This window comes from Lepidochelys olivacea, assembly GCF_965140295.1.
Source record: "Lepidochelys olivacea isolate rLepOli2 genome assembly, chromosome: 11".
Lineage (NCBI taxonomy): Eukaryota > Metazoa > Chordata > Testudines > Cheloniidae > Lepidochelys > Lepidochelys olivacea.
In genome coordinates, this window is record NC_140421.1 from 12,827,251 (window position 1) to 12,843,514 (window position 16,264).

General features: G+C 45.2%; 1 protein-coding gene across 1 annotated transcript in view; it reads right to left on the reverse strand.

Annotated features, from left to right (window-relative positions):
• The window catches only part of ITGB5 (integrin subunit beta 5), a 112,009-nt gene extending 107,672 nt beyond the window's left edge, over positions 1-4,337 (reverse strand). The window contains exon 1 of the mRNA XM_084643553.1: positions 3,877-4,337. Coding sequence (XP_084499679.1) covers positions 3,877-3,955 — 79 coding nt within the window. The 5' untranslated portion in view covers positions 3,956-4,337. The remainder of the gene's footprint in view (positions 1-3,876) is intronic.
• Positions 4,338-16,264: the final 11,927 nt, after the last annotated feature.

The following is a 16,264-nucleotide window of genomic DNA, read 5'->3' on the forward strand; positions in this document are numbered from 1 at the left end:
AAGAGGACATCTCTAGAAGCCAACAGCAGCTGAGTTCTAATCCTGGCTTTCCCACTGACATTTAGACATCACTTGACCTTCTGTCTGGAAAATGAGGCTAATGTTTACCTACCTTCTTTACAAAATATTGTAAATGGGTTATCCTCATTTATAGGCGGGACTGTGAGGATTTACGTATTAATAGAGTTTAAGGCCAGAAGCAACCACAAGATCGTCTAGTCTTAATGTTGTTATTAAAATGAAAACCAAGAGTTCCCTTCATTGGGCCTTTCCCATTCTGTACCAGCGCTAATGCCTCCTCCACAGCACCCTACTCACGCCACTCAGCAAGGTGCAGGGAACATGGCAGCTTTTGAAGTTTCAACATTTGTTTTCGTTATGCACTGGAATAAAACCAAACCTTTCAACCGTTGCTGGAAAAAAGGGAATTGTGTCACAATGCAAAAAAGGGAATTGTGTCAAAAACCTGAGCTTTTTGATTTGAGTGGTGTGCATCACCACTGGCCTGGGAGACCCAAATTCAAGTCCCTGCTCTGCCCAAGTCAGTGCTGACTTTTTCATCTCAGATTATGCTAAATCAGGTGGAGCAGAGACATGAACCTAAATTTCCTACATCCCAGGCCAGTGCCCTGACCACCAAACTTTAGAGTGTGAGTCTTAGGCTCTCTCTAACTTGATTAAAATAGATACACCTCCATGTAACACATTTCAGCTTCAGCAAAACAGCATATTTGGACAAAAATGTTCGGACAAGCTCTAGCTGGGAAAGGAATCCACCCCTCCGAAGCCACAGATCTCCACAGCTGCTAACATGCCATCCGTCTGGCATAACCCAAGCTTGCATGCCACCAACCACAAGAGGCTGGAGGATCTGCACCTATTCTCCATATTGCTCTGCCCTGTATCTAGTTCCACGCTGCTCAAGTACCCAGCAGGCTCTGAGTGGCTTCCTCAAATCGTGCCATTTACTTGGAACAGCAGAACTACACTGGTTCCAATGCAAGAGGGACCTCTGCACCCATGGGTGAAAAGGGCAAGATTTGCACCCAGGAGGATAACTCAGCTATGATCCCAAAATTCTGATGATGCAGAATGAGCTACACCAAACAGCAACTTTGTGAGAGGCGCCCAGGGAGGCCACCAAACAGATGCTCCATGCAAATTGCTGCGACCTTTTTTTAAACCAGTTCTGCCATAAAGCCCAATATAGCCAACTCCATAGTACATAACACATTTTAATGTACCAGCTTGCCTAAAACAGAGATAGCTCTGTATCCATGTAGTTAGGTGCGAGATTTCATCCACCTTAGCTACGTAGGGGCTGAAGTCAGTAGGAGTTATGAGTACTCAGCATCTCTTAGGATGGAAGAAAATCTATGGTGAAAATCTGTTGAGTTTTACTGCCCCATGCCATAGCACTCTCCACAGGATGAAGAGCTTGTAAATGTAGCTAGTTAATAATGTAAACACAAGGGGTAAATAAATGAAGAGTGGACTCAAAGAAGTTTATTGGGCTCAACTTATAAGAGACCAGCACTACACTAATAAAGAGAGTGGCCATTTCCAGTATTATCAGAGCACAATCACAAATTGCTGCTGTTTTAATAGGTGTCCGGGAGCCATAAAAGCATCCCTGCTGAGGAGAACAATGACAGCTCTCTGGATTAAGTACATCTTTCACATTAGGGCTGAACCTGTGCCAGGAGCAATATAAGGAAAGGAGGCCTAGATATCAACAGATAATAAAATGAATGTTTTAGATTTTATGATTATTAATGCTGCCACTTGCCATCTAGATCACTGAAGACCTGTAACCCAAACACTCAGTGAACCTAATCAATATTCTAGGGAGGAATCTTTCTTCTGTTGAAGTTGATTATAATCAAACTTTATTCCTTTTCATGCCAAGTAGAGAATGGCTTGAGTTGTAAAATCCAGACCCACAAAGTTTAAGGCAGTTCACATCCAGGGATATGGTCTTCTAGGCCACATTCAATAGCAAGTCTCTACCAACTCTGAAAATAAATAATCACATTAAAAAGAAAAACCTTGAAGTGGGGCCTTGGAGAATATCTATGAGCAAGAACTTGCCTGTTCTTTGTAATTAGGAGTGAAATCCAAAATTGATCAGAAACCATTGAAAATCAAAGCTGAGCCCTTCGTTCAAATGGTTCAAGTCAATATGACTGCTGGCTAGCTCTCCACTGGCCTCTCAGGACACTTAGAGAAGGATAATCAGGTCTGTTCAGATAACAACTGCTCCTTGTACTATCCTTACAATATTTGCTCCAAATGGACACAGAGATCTGGTACTTTTGAGAAACAGCAAAAAGCAATAGTATATATGGAAACCTGGGCACACGCAATTCCAGGCTTAGCTGAAGACAACTCACCTCAAGTGTGACTTACTCAAAACATCTGTATTTTTAAGAGCAAGGCACATGTGGCTATTATTTACCACTGTGATATTTGGCAATTTGGTAAACATTTTGGAATATAAAACACAATCAAAACACAGGAGGAAAAAATCAAGAGAACCTTTGGGCTGGTGAACTGCTCTATTTTATTGGGACTGTTGATTTTCATGCTCTGTATTTTTATTTTCAGTTATAATAATTATATATAGTCTCTGGGGGAAAAATGTTTTTTATTGGGATTGCTAGTAAAAAGGGATACCAGTCCAAAAACTCTTGAGCACCCTGACACCACTTACAAAAAAAAAATTTAACAGCCTGTCCCCAAATTTGATGGGAGTTTGTTGTTTTCAGAACCACATGTAGAATGAACTAGCGCTTTCATTGTTTGGCCTAAAATGAGGAGAACCAAGGACTGTAACATGATGCATGTGCGTGTACTTTGTGAGGTCTACTCCTTTCCTGATACGGTTATCTCATTTCGGAAGGTGTGTCAGAGTCATGTCGGGCAATATCATTAACCACATACCAGCTACTGCACTACATTCTGCCTTGAAACCAGTTCAACTCCTTTATAAAGAGCCCCTTATAACATGCCAAACCCAGCATTAAAAACACCTCCTCACAACGTGCACATTTTCCCTTGGCTCAGATGGGGGAACCCTGCCACGGAGACCTCTTTCGTGCTTCCGGATAAACAACCCCACTCATTGGTGGCTGCACCTCGGTGGTGGACGAAGTGAACTTTGTGATATATATATAGTGCCTGTACAGAGCTTTGAGTCCAAAGGCCCTGTAGACAATGTACAGTATCAAGGTTATGGAATTTAAAAAAACCCGATTATTTAAAAACCTGACCTCACACTTGGCAAGGCAATTCCCATCTTTTCATGTATTTATACCTGCTCCTGTATTTTCCACTCCATGCATCTGATGAAGTGAGTTCTAGCCCACGAAAGCTTATGCCCAAATAAATGTGTTCATCTCTAAGGTGCCACAAGGACTCCTCTTGTTTTTGCTGATACAGACTAACAGGGCTACCCCTCTGAAACAGATTATTGATAACCTTCGATCCAGAAAGTGTTTCAAGGAGTCTTTTGTGATGGGGGGATATCACCTGCCCCTCTAAGGGGGGGAGGGAAGGAATCCAGAACCCAGTTTGCCCCCAGAATCTGGAACATCAATGGGGCACTTCATCTGTCTTTAGCTGCTTCGGGGGAAGGCCGCCCTCCCTGAGCACTTGGCAAAGGGATGCCTTGCCAGGAAGAAACAACACCCCCCCCGCCCCAGCTAGTCACTTTCCCCACCCCCCTCTCTCTTGCCACAAGCCCCCGTGCAGCCCCAGGAAGCCACCACAGAGCTGATGGTTAGTACTATTATCCCTGCCGCGCAATCTTCGCAATTTCCACTCGGAACAGCCCCCCAGCTTCCCGGTCGGGTGAGACCTGAACAGCCAGCTTACCCCTGAGGTGGTGGAGCAGGGCGGAGAGGACGAAGAGGCGGGCGGCGCTGGGGGAAGACAGCCCCCGTCCCCGGGGCATAGTGCCTGCAGCTGGAGGTGGGGTTGCGCTGCAGCGGAGGAGCCCGCCGAGCTAGCAGCGGCCACAGCTGCCTGGCCGGCGGGAGGCAGCGAGCCGCTCGGCCGCTGCAGCAGGAGCGATCCCGGCCTGCCGGGCGCGCATTACTGTCCCGGCGAACAGGTCACGGAGACGGGCTGGGCGCAGAGCATGCCCCGCTCCCCGGGGGACCAGGCAGCGAGCCCTGCGGCGCCTCAGGGGGTCCCCTCCCCGACCATCAGCAGCGGGCAACGGCCTGGAGCGCAGCGCCACCGGCTCAGGAGTTGCGTGGCGGGACCTCCCGGTTTGCAGCCAAGTTTCCCAAGCCTTGGATTAATCCCTTCATTTCTCCCTCCCCGGGTCTGCCCCGCGCCCGCTGTCCCCTCCCTCCCTGGGCCTGGCTCCCGCTGTCCCCTCCCTCCCGGGTCTGCCCCGCGCCCTCTGTCCCCTCCCTCCCTGGGCCTGGCTCCCGCTGTCCCCTCCCTCCCGGGTCTGCCCCGCGCCCTCTGTCCCCTCCCTCCCTGGGCCTGGCTCCCGCTGTCCCCTCCCTCCCGGGTCTGCTCCGCGCCCGCTGTCCCCTCCCTCCCTGGGCCTGGCTCCCGCTGTCCCCTCCCTCCCGGGTCTGCCCCGCGCCCTCTGTCGGTCCCCTCCCTCCCTCCCTCCCGGGTCTGCCCCGCGCCCTCTGTCGGTCCCCTCCCTCTCTGGGTCAGTCCCCCGTGCTCCGAGGCTGAGCAACTTTCTTCCTGCAGGAGAGTGCGAATATGAAACCTCCGCCCAGCCTGTCCAGTGTGCACGCCGGGATCCTTAACACTTAACCGCCCGCTGGGGATGCCTCTCTCAAGTCAAACACACACATGCCCCAGCCGTCGCGCCAATTGACACACGTACTCCCCCCCAACACACACACACGTACCCGCTCCTAGACGGCACCCAGACACACAAACAGCAGACATGCATCCACTCATACTCTTCACCCACTCTGGCACACAAGTCCCATACTCCCCCCAACACACACACACACACAAACAGCAGACATGCACACACATACTCTGCCCACACACTGGCACACAAGTCCCATACTCCTTCCACTACACTGCAAGCACAAGCCTTCGAACTAAACTAGTGTACACACACACACACACACACACTCTCCAAGTGGGTATCATTTCCTAACCTGTTCATAGGCTTAGAAGAATTCACTTTTTATTTTTTTGTCATTTCAATGGCTAATATCACTGTTTATTCTTAAGCATTTTCTGTTTTTATCCATTTACATTGTCACAGTTGTGAGAAATTGGGGGAGGAGGGCTCAGCCAAGAAGGACGACAGACAAGCACCATTTAATGACAGTGTATGCCGAGATTCAAAAAGTTAAAGTTTTATGACCATTTAAACACAAATTGTCAACATCAAATGTAAAAATATACAAAGTTACAATACAAATATACAATAGCCTTTAAACAAACTAGTAAATTTTCAAACCACATTTTTCTTACTTTGGCTATCTGTAAATGTGTGTCATCAATAGAAATAGTTTTTCATCAGTTGTGTATGCACTGTGAAATCAACATTTTCCAACATTTACTAATAAAAATCTAGTTTTTAAAGCCTGCCCATCCATTTGCTTTCATTACTTTTCTTTTCCAGAAATGCATTAAGTATGTCTGCATTACTAAACATTAAAGAACAATCCAAATCAACTGAATTGCCTGTCCTCTGTTAACTCCAAATGGAAGAATTATTTAAATATCACTGATAATTCCCTTAATTCCCTCCCGGCCTTCTACAGTTTCAGAAGCAGGTTCCAAAAACATATTTTCTGTCCATTTGTAACAGAGTGAGAGAACAAACATTTCAGATCTAGAGGATGATTGTGAATTTATGAGGGCGTTTCAGTTGCTGTTTGGATTTACTAGTTTCTTCTGTTTTCATGGATTATAACTCAGTTATGCAACATTAAAGGAAAATTCCAGTAATTAGTTATACTAGTTTAGGCTTGGATCCTGAAAAGCTTTACCACTCATGGTGCTACATGTTTGCTGGAGCGGAGCATTAGAGTTTGAGCCTAAGAGATACTGAGCACTCACATCTCTATTCCTAATCTAATATTGACATTATTTTGTGTATGTAAATCATATTAACTATAATATTTGCTCTATTCCCATTAACTTTCATAGTTATTTTTTACAAATATGGCCAATTGTTTCAGTATTGCCATAACTGTGAAAGGTCATGGAACTGGGTTTAATTTAACTAATTATTTGTAATCTGTCTTCAAGGCCACTGTTAGCTGTAGCTCACGAAAGCTCATGCTCAAATAAATTGGTTAGTCTCTAAGGTGCCACAAGTACTCCTTTTCTTTTTGCGAATACAGACTAACACGGCTGTTACTCTGAAAACTGTTAGGAATTGTCTGCACACAAAAGTTGTGCCACTTTCACTGTACCAATATCTTTAAAGCAGTACAATCCCCTTAGGGTGGGCACAGTTATATCAGTACACATGTATAGCCCCTTCTCATGTAGAAAGGGGAATAAACAGTATTATCAGCCCCGAAGGTTAAAAAAACATCAATCAGACCCCCAACAATCATGGGATTGGCCCAAAATCATGGTGATTTGGGTTTTGTTTTTTTAAGATTACATTACATTTTTGGCCTGTCTTTTGATTTCTGTACTCCCCCCGCCAGCCCCCAATCTGTGTGTGTGAGAGAGACATAAATAGATTGCCAACACTTCCAAATTTGAGGCGATTGTGGCCCCCACTGCAGAAGCTTTTACCCCCACATCTGCCCAACCCCCTGCCAAGCAATCAGTTCTACACCCCACCTCCTCCCGCCCCCTTCTCCTGCAGCTCCTGGGTCTTCACCCCTTGTCCCAGGCCAGAGTTATGTGGGGATGCAACAGGATTCTTTTCTCCCCATTCCAGGCAGGGGAGACTGGCAACTCCAGGGGTTCTTCACCCCCCTCTCTGCCCCTTCCCAGACCTGGTATTATACAGCTGCCCTGAGCTGCTGGGCACTTTCTGCTCCTAGTACCTGCTCCCCTCTCCCCTTCTGTGAGAAAGGGGTCTGCTCCTGAGAGGAGGGGGAGAGAGCTGCGTCCACTTCCTGCAGCAGCTCTGACTGGCTGCTTTCCCCCAGGAGGCAGAACTGGAAAAGCAGCTAATCAGAGGAGGGGCCACTCCCCCAGCTGAAATTCTGGAGTGACTGGTTTCTGAGTCATTTTGTTGCCAGACTAGTTCTGCTCCACCAAAGTGGGGTGATGCGTGAGATAACTGGGAGAGTTGGCAACACTGGATCAGCAATGCCAGTAGAAGGGCAGATAAAAGGTGCCGAATTTGTGCCGAGGCTTGCCAGGGCTGAGCCCCAGCACCGCTGGGCTTGCCGCGTCAGTTGTGAAAGTAAAGAAGAAGTTGCTCAAGCCCAGGCACCTCTTTCCTTACAAATTAAGCACTGCCTTTATCCCAGTGCAATCGCGTCCATACTAGGACAGAGTTGTACTGCTATCTCGGTAAAACCCAAAAGGAAAAAAAAGTCACACTCCAAACTGACGTCATTATTCTGAAACAAACCTGTGCATAGCCCAAGCTTAGCTGCCGTATTGAAAAGAAAAGAGCCACCATTAGCTGGCCATTTTGTTGCAGGTATCACAGCCAAAGTGGGGTCTTGAGGAGAGATCTGAAGGAGGAATGTGTGTGTAGTGTTCATTCAAAGTGCAGTGTGCAAAGCGTGCCTGAAACAAATTGACCCCTGCTGTAATTTCAGCCATGTCAAGTTGCACCAGGGAGGAATATGTCCCAAAGGTTTGATAACAGCCTGTTATGTGTGTATATCTGTCTGTTCTACAAACTGAATCAAATTCATCCCTGGATTTACAGTGCAGATCCACCTGGCCCACAGTGCACTCTGTTGCTGACATGCCTCTAGAATAAAAGGCATTCCTTTGTGGGGAGCCTGGATAAAGGAAATCTGTGCCACAGAACCCCTGTGAAGGTGTAATGAGATAGGTAAAGCAGTAGTGCAGGGGGTTCTCTACCCTTTGCCCACCATGGTAGTGAGTTCTGTCCAAACTCTGAATATGCCAGCCTAGAGTGGACAGTAAGGGTATATCTACGCTGCAATAAGACACCCGCAGCTGGCCTAGCTTGTGGGACTCAGGCTTGCAGGGCTATAAAATTGCAGACATGGTGAAGCCCAGGCTCTGGGAACCTGGTGTCCTGAGACATCATCATGCTCTAGGTAATCCAGAGTTCTGAATAAAGAATGATATTGGCTATACCCTATAAGCAGACTGCAGTACTTGAGTGCTTTAAAACACCCTGCTTGTCAAGAAAAGAAACTACCAGGAGCTCCCTGTGCTGGCCCAGTTTACCCATAATCCCTCCTCTTGCTACACAGGAAAACAATGGGGATTAAAAAAAACCCACAGATGTACAAGGGAGAGCTGAAGAATGGTAAATAAGTAACACAGAGAAAGGAAACCCAAGAGGTAAGAGGAGAAATCTACAACAGTGGAAAAGTCAGGCAAAAAAAACCCCACCACTGAAAGAGATGGAAGACATACAGGGTATATTTTTTAAGAGAAGTTGCCTCAGGAGCTTGGTTCCAGGAGATGCAGCCTTTCACCACTATATCACTGGTTGTATTTAGCCCAGCTAGGTAGCATCCAAAGTTCATATACTGACTATTTGGTGGCCCGTGTGAAACTAGTGACTAGTTGGTGTCATTGCAGTTCCACTGGGATGGTGGATTTTGTGTGTGTGTGTGTGTTGTGGATACCAAATGGCACTGGGGGCCGGGTCCTGCTCAGTGGGAGGGGAGAAGGATTGGCCCAAGAGTTTCAGTTCCATCATTCCCTCCCACAGTGAATCTTGACAGAGGGAGACAGCTAATCCAGGAGCCCCTGTGTGTGGTTCACTTTACAGACTTAGCTTTGAGAGTTCCACTTAGCCATGGAGGGGAATCAGCAGGGTATTAATGCTGCTTTAAGCAGCATTAACACAGGGTCACATTTCCAATGGGAAATCTATGGAGTGTGATTGCTCCTTGATTCCATGGGTCCTGCCCTGCTCTCCAGTTCCTGTAGAGGAATAACCCTGTAGAGCTTTAGTGGAGGAAGTTCTCTGGGTCCCTAGGGGAGAGTATGGTGCAAAGTCAGTTGTCTCCCATTTGGTCACATGCAGAAGCAGCAGGAAGGATATTGCCCTAGATATTTATAGAGCAGCAGTAAAGTCAAGAGAAGGACTTTTTCATAGTTTTCCATTAAATGTGAGGAATCCACCCCACAACAGTGAGGACAGCCACTGTGTCTGTAAGGTTGGCTACACAGCCAGGAAATAACCCATTAAATGAGGTTATGTGCAGCCTGAATTGAAGCTCCTAGACTAGTCTTTATCTAATCCTTTCTAATTGCCTGCTATGGTGGGCTCTGAACTACATTCCTATTGCTGACACTCTGGAGGATTCGGGGACAAGCTGAGAGCAGCTACCAGCATAGAGCAAAGTCAGAGAATGAAGATTACCTCCTGCATTCCTCTGTGTGACAGCATTTAATGAGCCACACACCTTTTCCCTAGAATTCCCTTATACAAAAGAAGGGACCAAGACCAGAAAGATGCAAGCGTAATCTGTGGAAACAGAATTATTCAATATAAGGTGCAATGCAAATTGATGAGGAAATGGCATCTCGGGAAGCAGTGTGGTGCTGCGATTAGAGCGCAACCTCAGGAGATTTGTGTTCCATTCACAAAGCGAATGTGTCAGAGCTGGGATCATGGATGGACAAGTTGCATAAAGGCCAATCCTGCTCTACTGAAGTCAAGGAAAGTTTTGCCATTAACTTCAATGGTGCAGGATCAGGCCCTTAACCTCTCTAAGCCTCAAGTTCTTTATCTGTAAAATAAGGATACCACCACCTCTCATAGGACTATTCTGAGGCCCAGTTGATTAGTGGTAGCAAAGTGCACTGGGATCCTTGAATGTGAAATGGTAAGTATTACACTTACTGTATTGTGAGGTCATGTGGTTCAATCCTGTGAGACGCTGAGCACCCACTCAATGGTGCAGAGAACACTTACCTCCCACTGAAACCATTGAGGACATTCAGTACCTTGCTGGATAAGGCCCGTGAACTGTCCAAACAAAAAACCTGACTTGTAGTTAAGTGTCACAGCGCATTTCCTCTGGAAAAGGAAACAGGAAGAGCACTTGGACTCTGCGGGGCTCATCTTTTTTGTTTGCTTCATCTGGCACATCTTAAAGCTACTGTTAAGGCAGGACTTTCACCCAAGAGAGTCCTCTCCAGTACATCTGAGCTTAAGATCCATTTTAAACTCAGTTCTCTTGATCCCCAATCATCAGTAGAGAGGAACAAACTCAATGGGACTGATTTGGATTTTGCAAAACCCAATCAGGTATGTTTTGTTTGCAAAAGCCAAATCAGAGATGATTTGGATCTGAGTTCCAAATATCTGAATCCCTGGATCCTGCCTGGGGCAAGGAGGGAAGATAATAAGGGCTGGGATATCTCTACATACCAAGTGATTCATTTAATAGGCCCTAGTCCAGATTTTTAATATGGCTCCTATCTTTATAAGGATTGATGCAAAACTCTGGTCTCAGACATGCTCTAACCTTGTTCAGATCTGAATACTGGTATGTGAGTCCCGCTCTAATTTAAAATAGAAGTTGCATTTTCACAGCCCATTGCTTTGCCCCTAGTTGACACTGCAATGAAATCCTAGTCCTAAAATTGTGACATCTCAATCCTTCCCTGATAACTTCCCTGATGGCTGTAAAGTCATAAACGTAGGGTTGTAATTTACTATGAGAGCCAAAAGGAGGAGAAGCCAGGTGGTGAGAGCATGAACTCTTAATCAAATCCCAGTAGGTGCAATAATAGGAGAAGCAATAGGACTCTGCAACCAGGGAACTGTAGTGTCCTGGGGACACCCCTTTAGAATCCTGGAAAGGACTTTGGAGCAACTAAGATAATCCCCTCCTGGCCAGGTTTCACACTGAAGCCTGTGAATGCTGGGATAGGACCCAAGAATTTAGATTGCATTAGAGGGATGCCTGTATCGTGTAGATATGATCATTAAAGCTCATAGGTGCTGCATATATCATTATTAATTGTTTGCATTCATGCACACAACAGCTAGGAGCCCTGGTCATTGATCAGAAGCCCATCGTACTAGGTGCTGTACAAACACAGAACAAGACAGTCCCTGCCCCAAGGTGCTTACACTTCAAATTGCAAGACCAGGAGACAACAGATGGCTACAGACACATAGGAAAGTACAAGGAAACAGTGACACGAATATGGCCAGCAAGATAGGCGGTGGACTTAGCACATCAGCAGCCTAAACAGTGACGATTTATTATAGGAATCAATGCAAAAAGAGAGAGTTTTTAGGAGAGAGATGTGAAGGTGGATAAGGAGGTAGCTTGATAGATGTTTATCCAGAACTTCTTTCGAGTGTGTGTGGGGCAGCCTGGCCGAAAGCATGAAGGTGCTTGTTTGAAAATTTAACAAGTAAGTGATGGCGGCTGATGTCATGGGCCAATCAGAGGCAAGCATGGCCAGCTGGCTCGTGAGTGAGAAATGCTGGATTGACAGAGTGGGGATTGACCATGAATACAAGCACAATATGTTTGATGTGACAAAGAAGGGGAAGCCAGCAAAGGGATGCAAAAGAGAGGAGTGACATGGTCAAATTGATGGGATAGGGAAATGATCTTTGCAATAGCATTCTGAATAGTTATGGGTTTGGCAACGTTGCATTTGTGAAGGCCAGACAGAAGGATGTTGCAGTAATCCAGATGTGTTGTGAGGAGACCAGAGTTGTAGCTGCATGGATGGATCAGAAAGGCCGTACCTTAGAGATGTGAGAAGAATTGGAGAGAGTCAGACATAGGCCTGTAAACTGGGTATCATCTTCAACTCAGACCTTTCTAGGTCCTCACATAAAGGCTGAGTGACAAGCAGGATGATAGTGTTATCCACAGTTATTGGAAAAGGAGGTAGTAGGGAGGGCTTCTCAGGGGGAGAAGAAGATTAGGAGCTTTGTTATAGTCATGTTTAGCTTCAGCTGATGGGTGGACATCCATGAGGTGATGGCAAAGAGACAGGCTGAGATTTTAGTTTGGACAGGTCTGGAATAGCGAGGTAGATCTGTAAATCATCAGCCTAGGAATGGTAGTTAAATGGTTTGCAGATGAGATTACCCAGAGGTAATGTGTAGAGTGAGAAGAAAAGGACAGGGATCTGGAGGAGGATTCTTTGAAGAACATGCTGAAGGAGCAATTAGAGAGGTAGGGGGAGAACCAGGAGAGGACACGGTCACGGAAGCCAAGGGAGGACAAGATTTCAAGAAGAGGAACATAGTAGATTGTGTCAGAGGCAGCTGAAAGGTCAAGGAGGAGGAGCAGCACGTACCTCGGTATCCAGTCAATCTTTTGATTCAAGCAGCTCCTAGTTAAATGGAAGACTGCACATACCTAGGCTCAGATTGAACAACCTGGACTGATTTATGATTTTCCAAAACAATCCACAAAAGGGAGATGTGCTGGCTTCAGGTGAGATTTGCTTGGAGTTTTTCTGGCTTTTGTTTGAACCCAAAACTCAAAGTCAGAGAGAATGAAGCTCAGTGAAATGAAACAAATGAAAAAGCAAACTTGTGTGAATCCTGGTGCCCCATAGCACATTATGGAAAGCTCTGGTTTTAATACACCTTCTCACCAGCTTCTTATCTGAGCTGTTGCCAGACTTCCTTAAGCATCAGGAAGTAGACACAGTGGTAGGCAAGATATGGGACTTGATAGATCAGTTTTCTTGACCAGGTTAATAACCAATTCTCTGTTTTCCTTCTCTTTCCAAAGATCTTCAAAGAAATGCCATTGGCTGAGACCCGATTTCTCCCTGACTTCACCACCTCATTTATTCACCAGAGGCTAGATCCTTATCACTGTCCCAGATCACAGCCCAAGTAACCATCAAGGAATCCCCTCCAGGCCACGGAGCCACTCTGCGGTTGCCACTAACGCTTTAGTGCTGCGGTAGCCTCCACTTCTACTGCATCCCCTTGGATTGCTACAGTGACAGTGCCACCTTCCCTGCCCACTCTTTCCCTTCCCCCAGTTTTTTGCTGTGAGCTTGGACACAGGAAGACCCTGCAGAGTTATGTCAGCACACAGGGAGTCAAGATCCCCCGTGTGACGGGTCTGGGCCCTTTGGGGTCACCTGATATGCTGGGATGCCACTGACTCGGCCTATTTTTCCCAGCGTGGGTCCCCTTTACTGGGCCTTGCTGGGCTAGGCTCACAAGCCTCTTCCAGCCAAGCACACAGGCAGGGCCACACCCAGGTTGGCAGAATAGGCTGACTCAGTGGCATCCCAAACCCAGTTTATGTAATTTCGAATGGAGGGGGTGGGGCAGGGAAAAAGTTGTGCATATCTCCCTCCACACTGAGGGAGGGGGCGAATTTCATAAAACCTTTGTGTTTGTACCCCTTAAAGGGAGTGGGCACCAGAGCGTTGGGGAAAACCCCTAAGGTCGAATCTTTGCAGAGAGGATCTCTGTCTCTCTGTGCAGCTGGGTGCGGCCCTGCCTGCCAAAATAGCACTTGGTCCTATGTGGACAATTTACTGTACAGGCTGTGTGTGTGATTCTGCCTTTTAGTGGCTGGGCCCACAGAGAGGATATCAGACCTGCTACAGCTACAACCTGAGGGAACATTCTTCTAGCCCAAGTGATAGATACCTGTATTTTTGGAGATGGAGGACCAGGAGCGTGTTTGATTAATTGTCTCTGTTATTGATTGATCAACTGACAGTTTTCAGAAATGAAGTAGGCACTTTACAGGAACATATGAAAATATCATTCCTGGGAACACAGTCCATGGATTATTTACATCAGAGCCCTGCACATCCTTGGAGGGAGGAGTGGGATATGCTCCCAAATCATCTCAGACAAAACCGGAAGGATTTTTGTTTGGCTGTCAAGTTATTCCAGATTTAATTGTTAGAATCTAAAGAAATTGTGGATTGGCTGGTGTGCTGTATTAAAAACTGTGTTAAAATTGTAGGCTGTCTCTTTAAATTTCAGGATATTTTCCTGGTCCTGCTTGCAGGCTAGGGGGTTCTGTGAGCTAGGGGGTGCTGTAGGGAAGTGTACAGACTGACTGCTGTTAGGCCCAGATGCAGCCAGCCAGCCTATAGTAAGGGTGGGGGAGTTGTGCCTCTCTGTTCGGGAGGAGCCTGTTTTGGGGTCCTTGTGTGTTATCATGCTGAATTCTAAGAAAGAAAGTAGTGTTATGTTCCAGCAAGAGTATTTATATTTGTCTCTAACTTCTCTGTGTGTGTGCCATGAACATAACAGCTGAAAAGCTGACCGTTGTGGGCTACATCATTAATTTCAGCAGTGCGGTTAATTAAAATGTGGCTATACAAGTGTCATCTATTCAGTGCATGAGGTCAGAGGATATCTATGGCTCAAATGAAGGGTCACACCTGTGATCCTGATAAGCGTGCCATGATCTGTGACATTAATAAGAATACCATCAATGGGATAGACCCATGGTTGCATGAGGTTATGACACAGAAGGGGGTTAAAAATTAACTCCAAGCCAATGTTTAGCATCTGTTACTGGTTGACCCAGAAGTAGAATGAATGCATTAAGAGTTCTTTGGTTTCTAAAGGATATTCCTGCTGTTGAGAAGTGACAGTACCACCTTGTGGCTGAACAAAGACTTTGCCGAGTAGAATAAATGAAAGTCACTTTGTGCAACACTATAAAAGAGCAACATAAAACAACTATGACAATTTATAACACAGATCTAATAGATTCTATCAGAAGAGTAAATGGAATGGAAACAGTGGAGAGGTTTCCTTGGTGGAAATCATCATTGGGTCATATTTCATTTTGCTTTGGTATGTCAAAAAAATCAGGGAAATCCTGGCTATACCAAAGTCAATGGCAAAACTCCCATTGACTTCAATGGAGCGGGGATTTCAAGTGAGTGAAATGCTATGAAAGCGTGAAAGCTGAGATTTGCAAAGCTGCCTAAACAAATTCTCACTAAAGTTAGCTGGTGTTAGCCTCCAAATCCCCTATTCAGCTTTTTAAAATCTCATCTGAAACTTTTAAAACATTAGCAGATTATTGTTCTAAGCAAATCCCTACACATTTTCTTTTGCCCTTTTCACCATGAAACATCCAGAATTTTAAATTGCTTACTGTCTAGATACATAAAAGGAAGCATATGCAACTTTTGAAAGATAAAATCCTTTACAACTGGAAGGAATGAAAATCCTAAAAAGAAAGTCCTTGTCTTGTAAAATCATTTAACCTACAATGACTAGAGATGGAACACATGCATTGTTTGGTTTGTAGTTAGTTAAGTTACACACTCTCTTTTCATATTTATTACATTTAACAAAATAAGGTTTTTTTTAGCCATTCATGTTAACAGCTAATCTGAAAAATAAGGAATTCCTGCAAGGTTCTCTGTGAAGGTAGTTCAGAGTGCCAGTTTAGTTACCTTGAAAAATTAACCAGTTATATAAAATATTTCTCAAGGGATTGTCAGATATTTTCCAGAGATTCAGCCATGCAACTCACTTCCTCTTCCTGGCTATATCTCTGATTTATTTGTAGAGTAACTGCAGGAGTGATCTTATTTTGTAATCAGTCTCACTTCAGAGGAGACAAGATGAGGAGAAAGGACATCCAATAAACTGTGCAGTAAAACAATTGTTCTTTGAGACAGGTGGGGATGGGAGGGAGGGCCCTAAAAATGGGTTTGAGTGTCTTCCTCCTCCCACTCTCCAAAAAATGTAACAAGCACTATGTTGGGAAACTATTAATATCCCATTAGAAAATTTATTACAGCACCCATTCTTTACCCCGAAAGCCAACCACTTCTGAGAAAGATGTACCAGCATGATGGGTGGGGATGGTGAGTTCTGATTAATATTAAATGAAATAAAACTTCAGGAGTTCGTAGATGCTATTGGACAGTTTAAATATAACCCCAGGAGTTGTTGAACACTATGGGTGACTCTTTCTAGCAACTCAAAGTCATTAAAATAATATATTTACAAAATTAAATAAGGGTCTAACCCAAAACTGAAATGTTTCAAGGGTTCACAAACGTCCACCATACTTTTATAGAACAAGCATTTGCTGTAAAAACATTTAAAAGCTATGGGTATTTGTAGGGTGTTTACTATGATTGTGATACATCCATTTATTTCAAAATAACCCAAAACTTTAAGCAAGAAAAAAACATA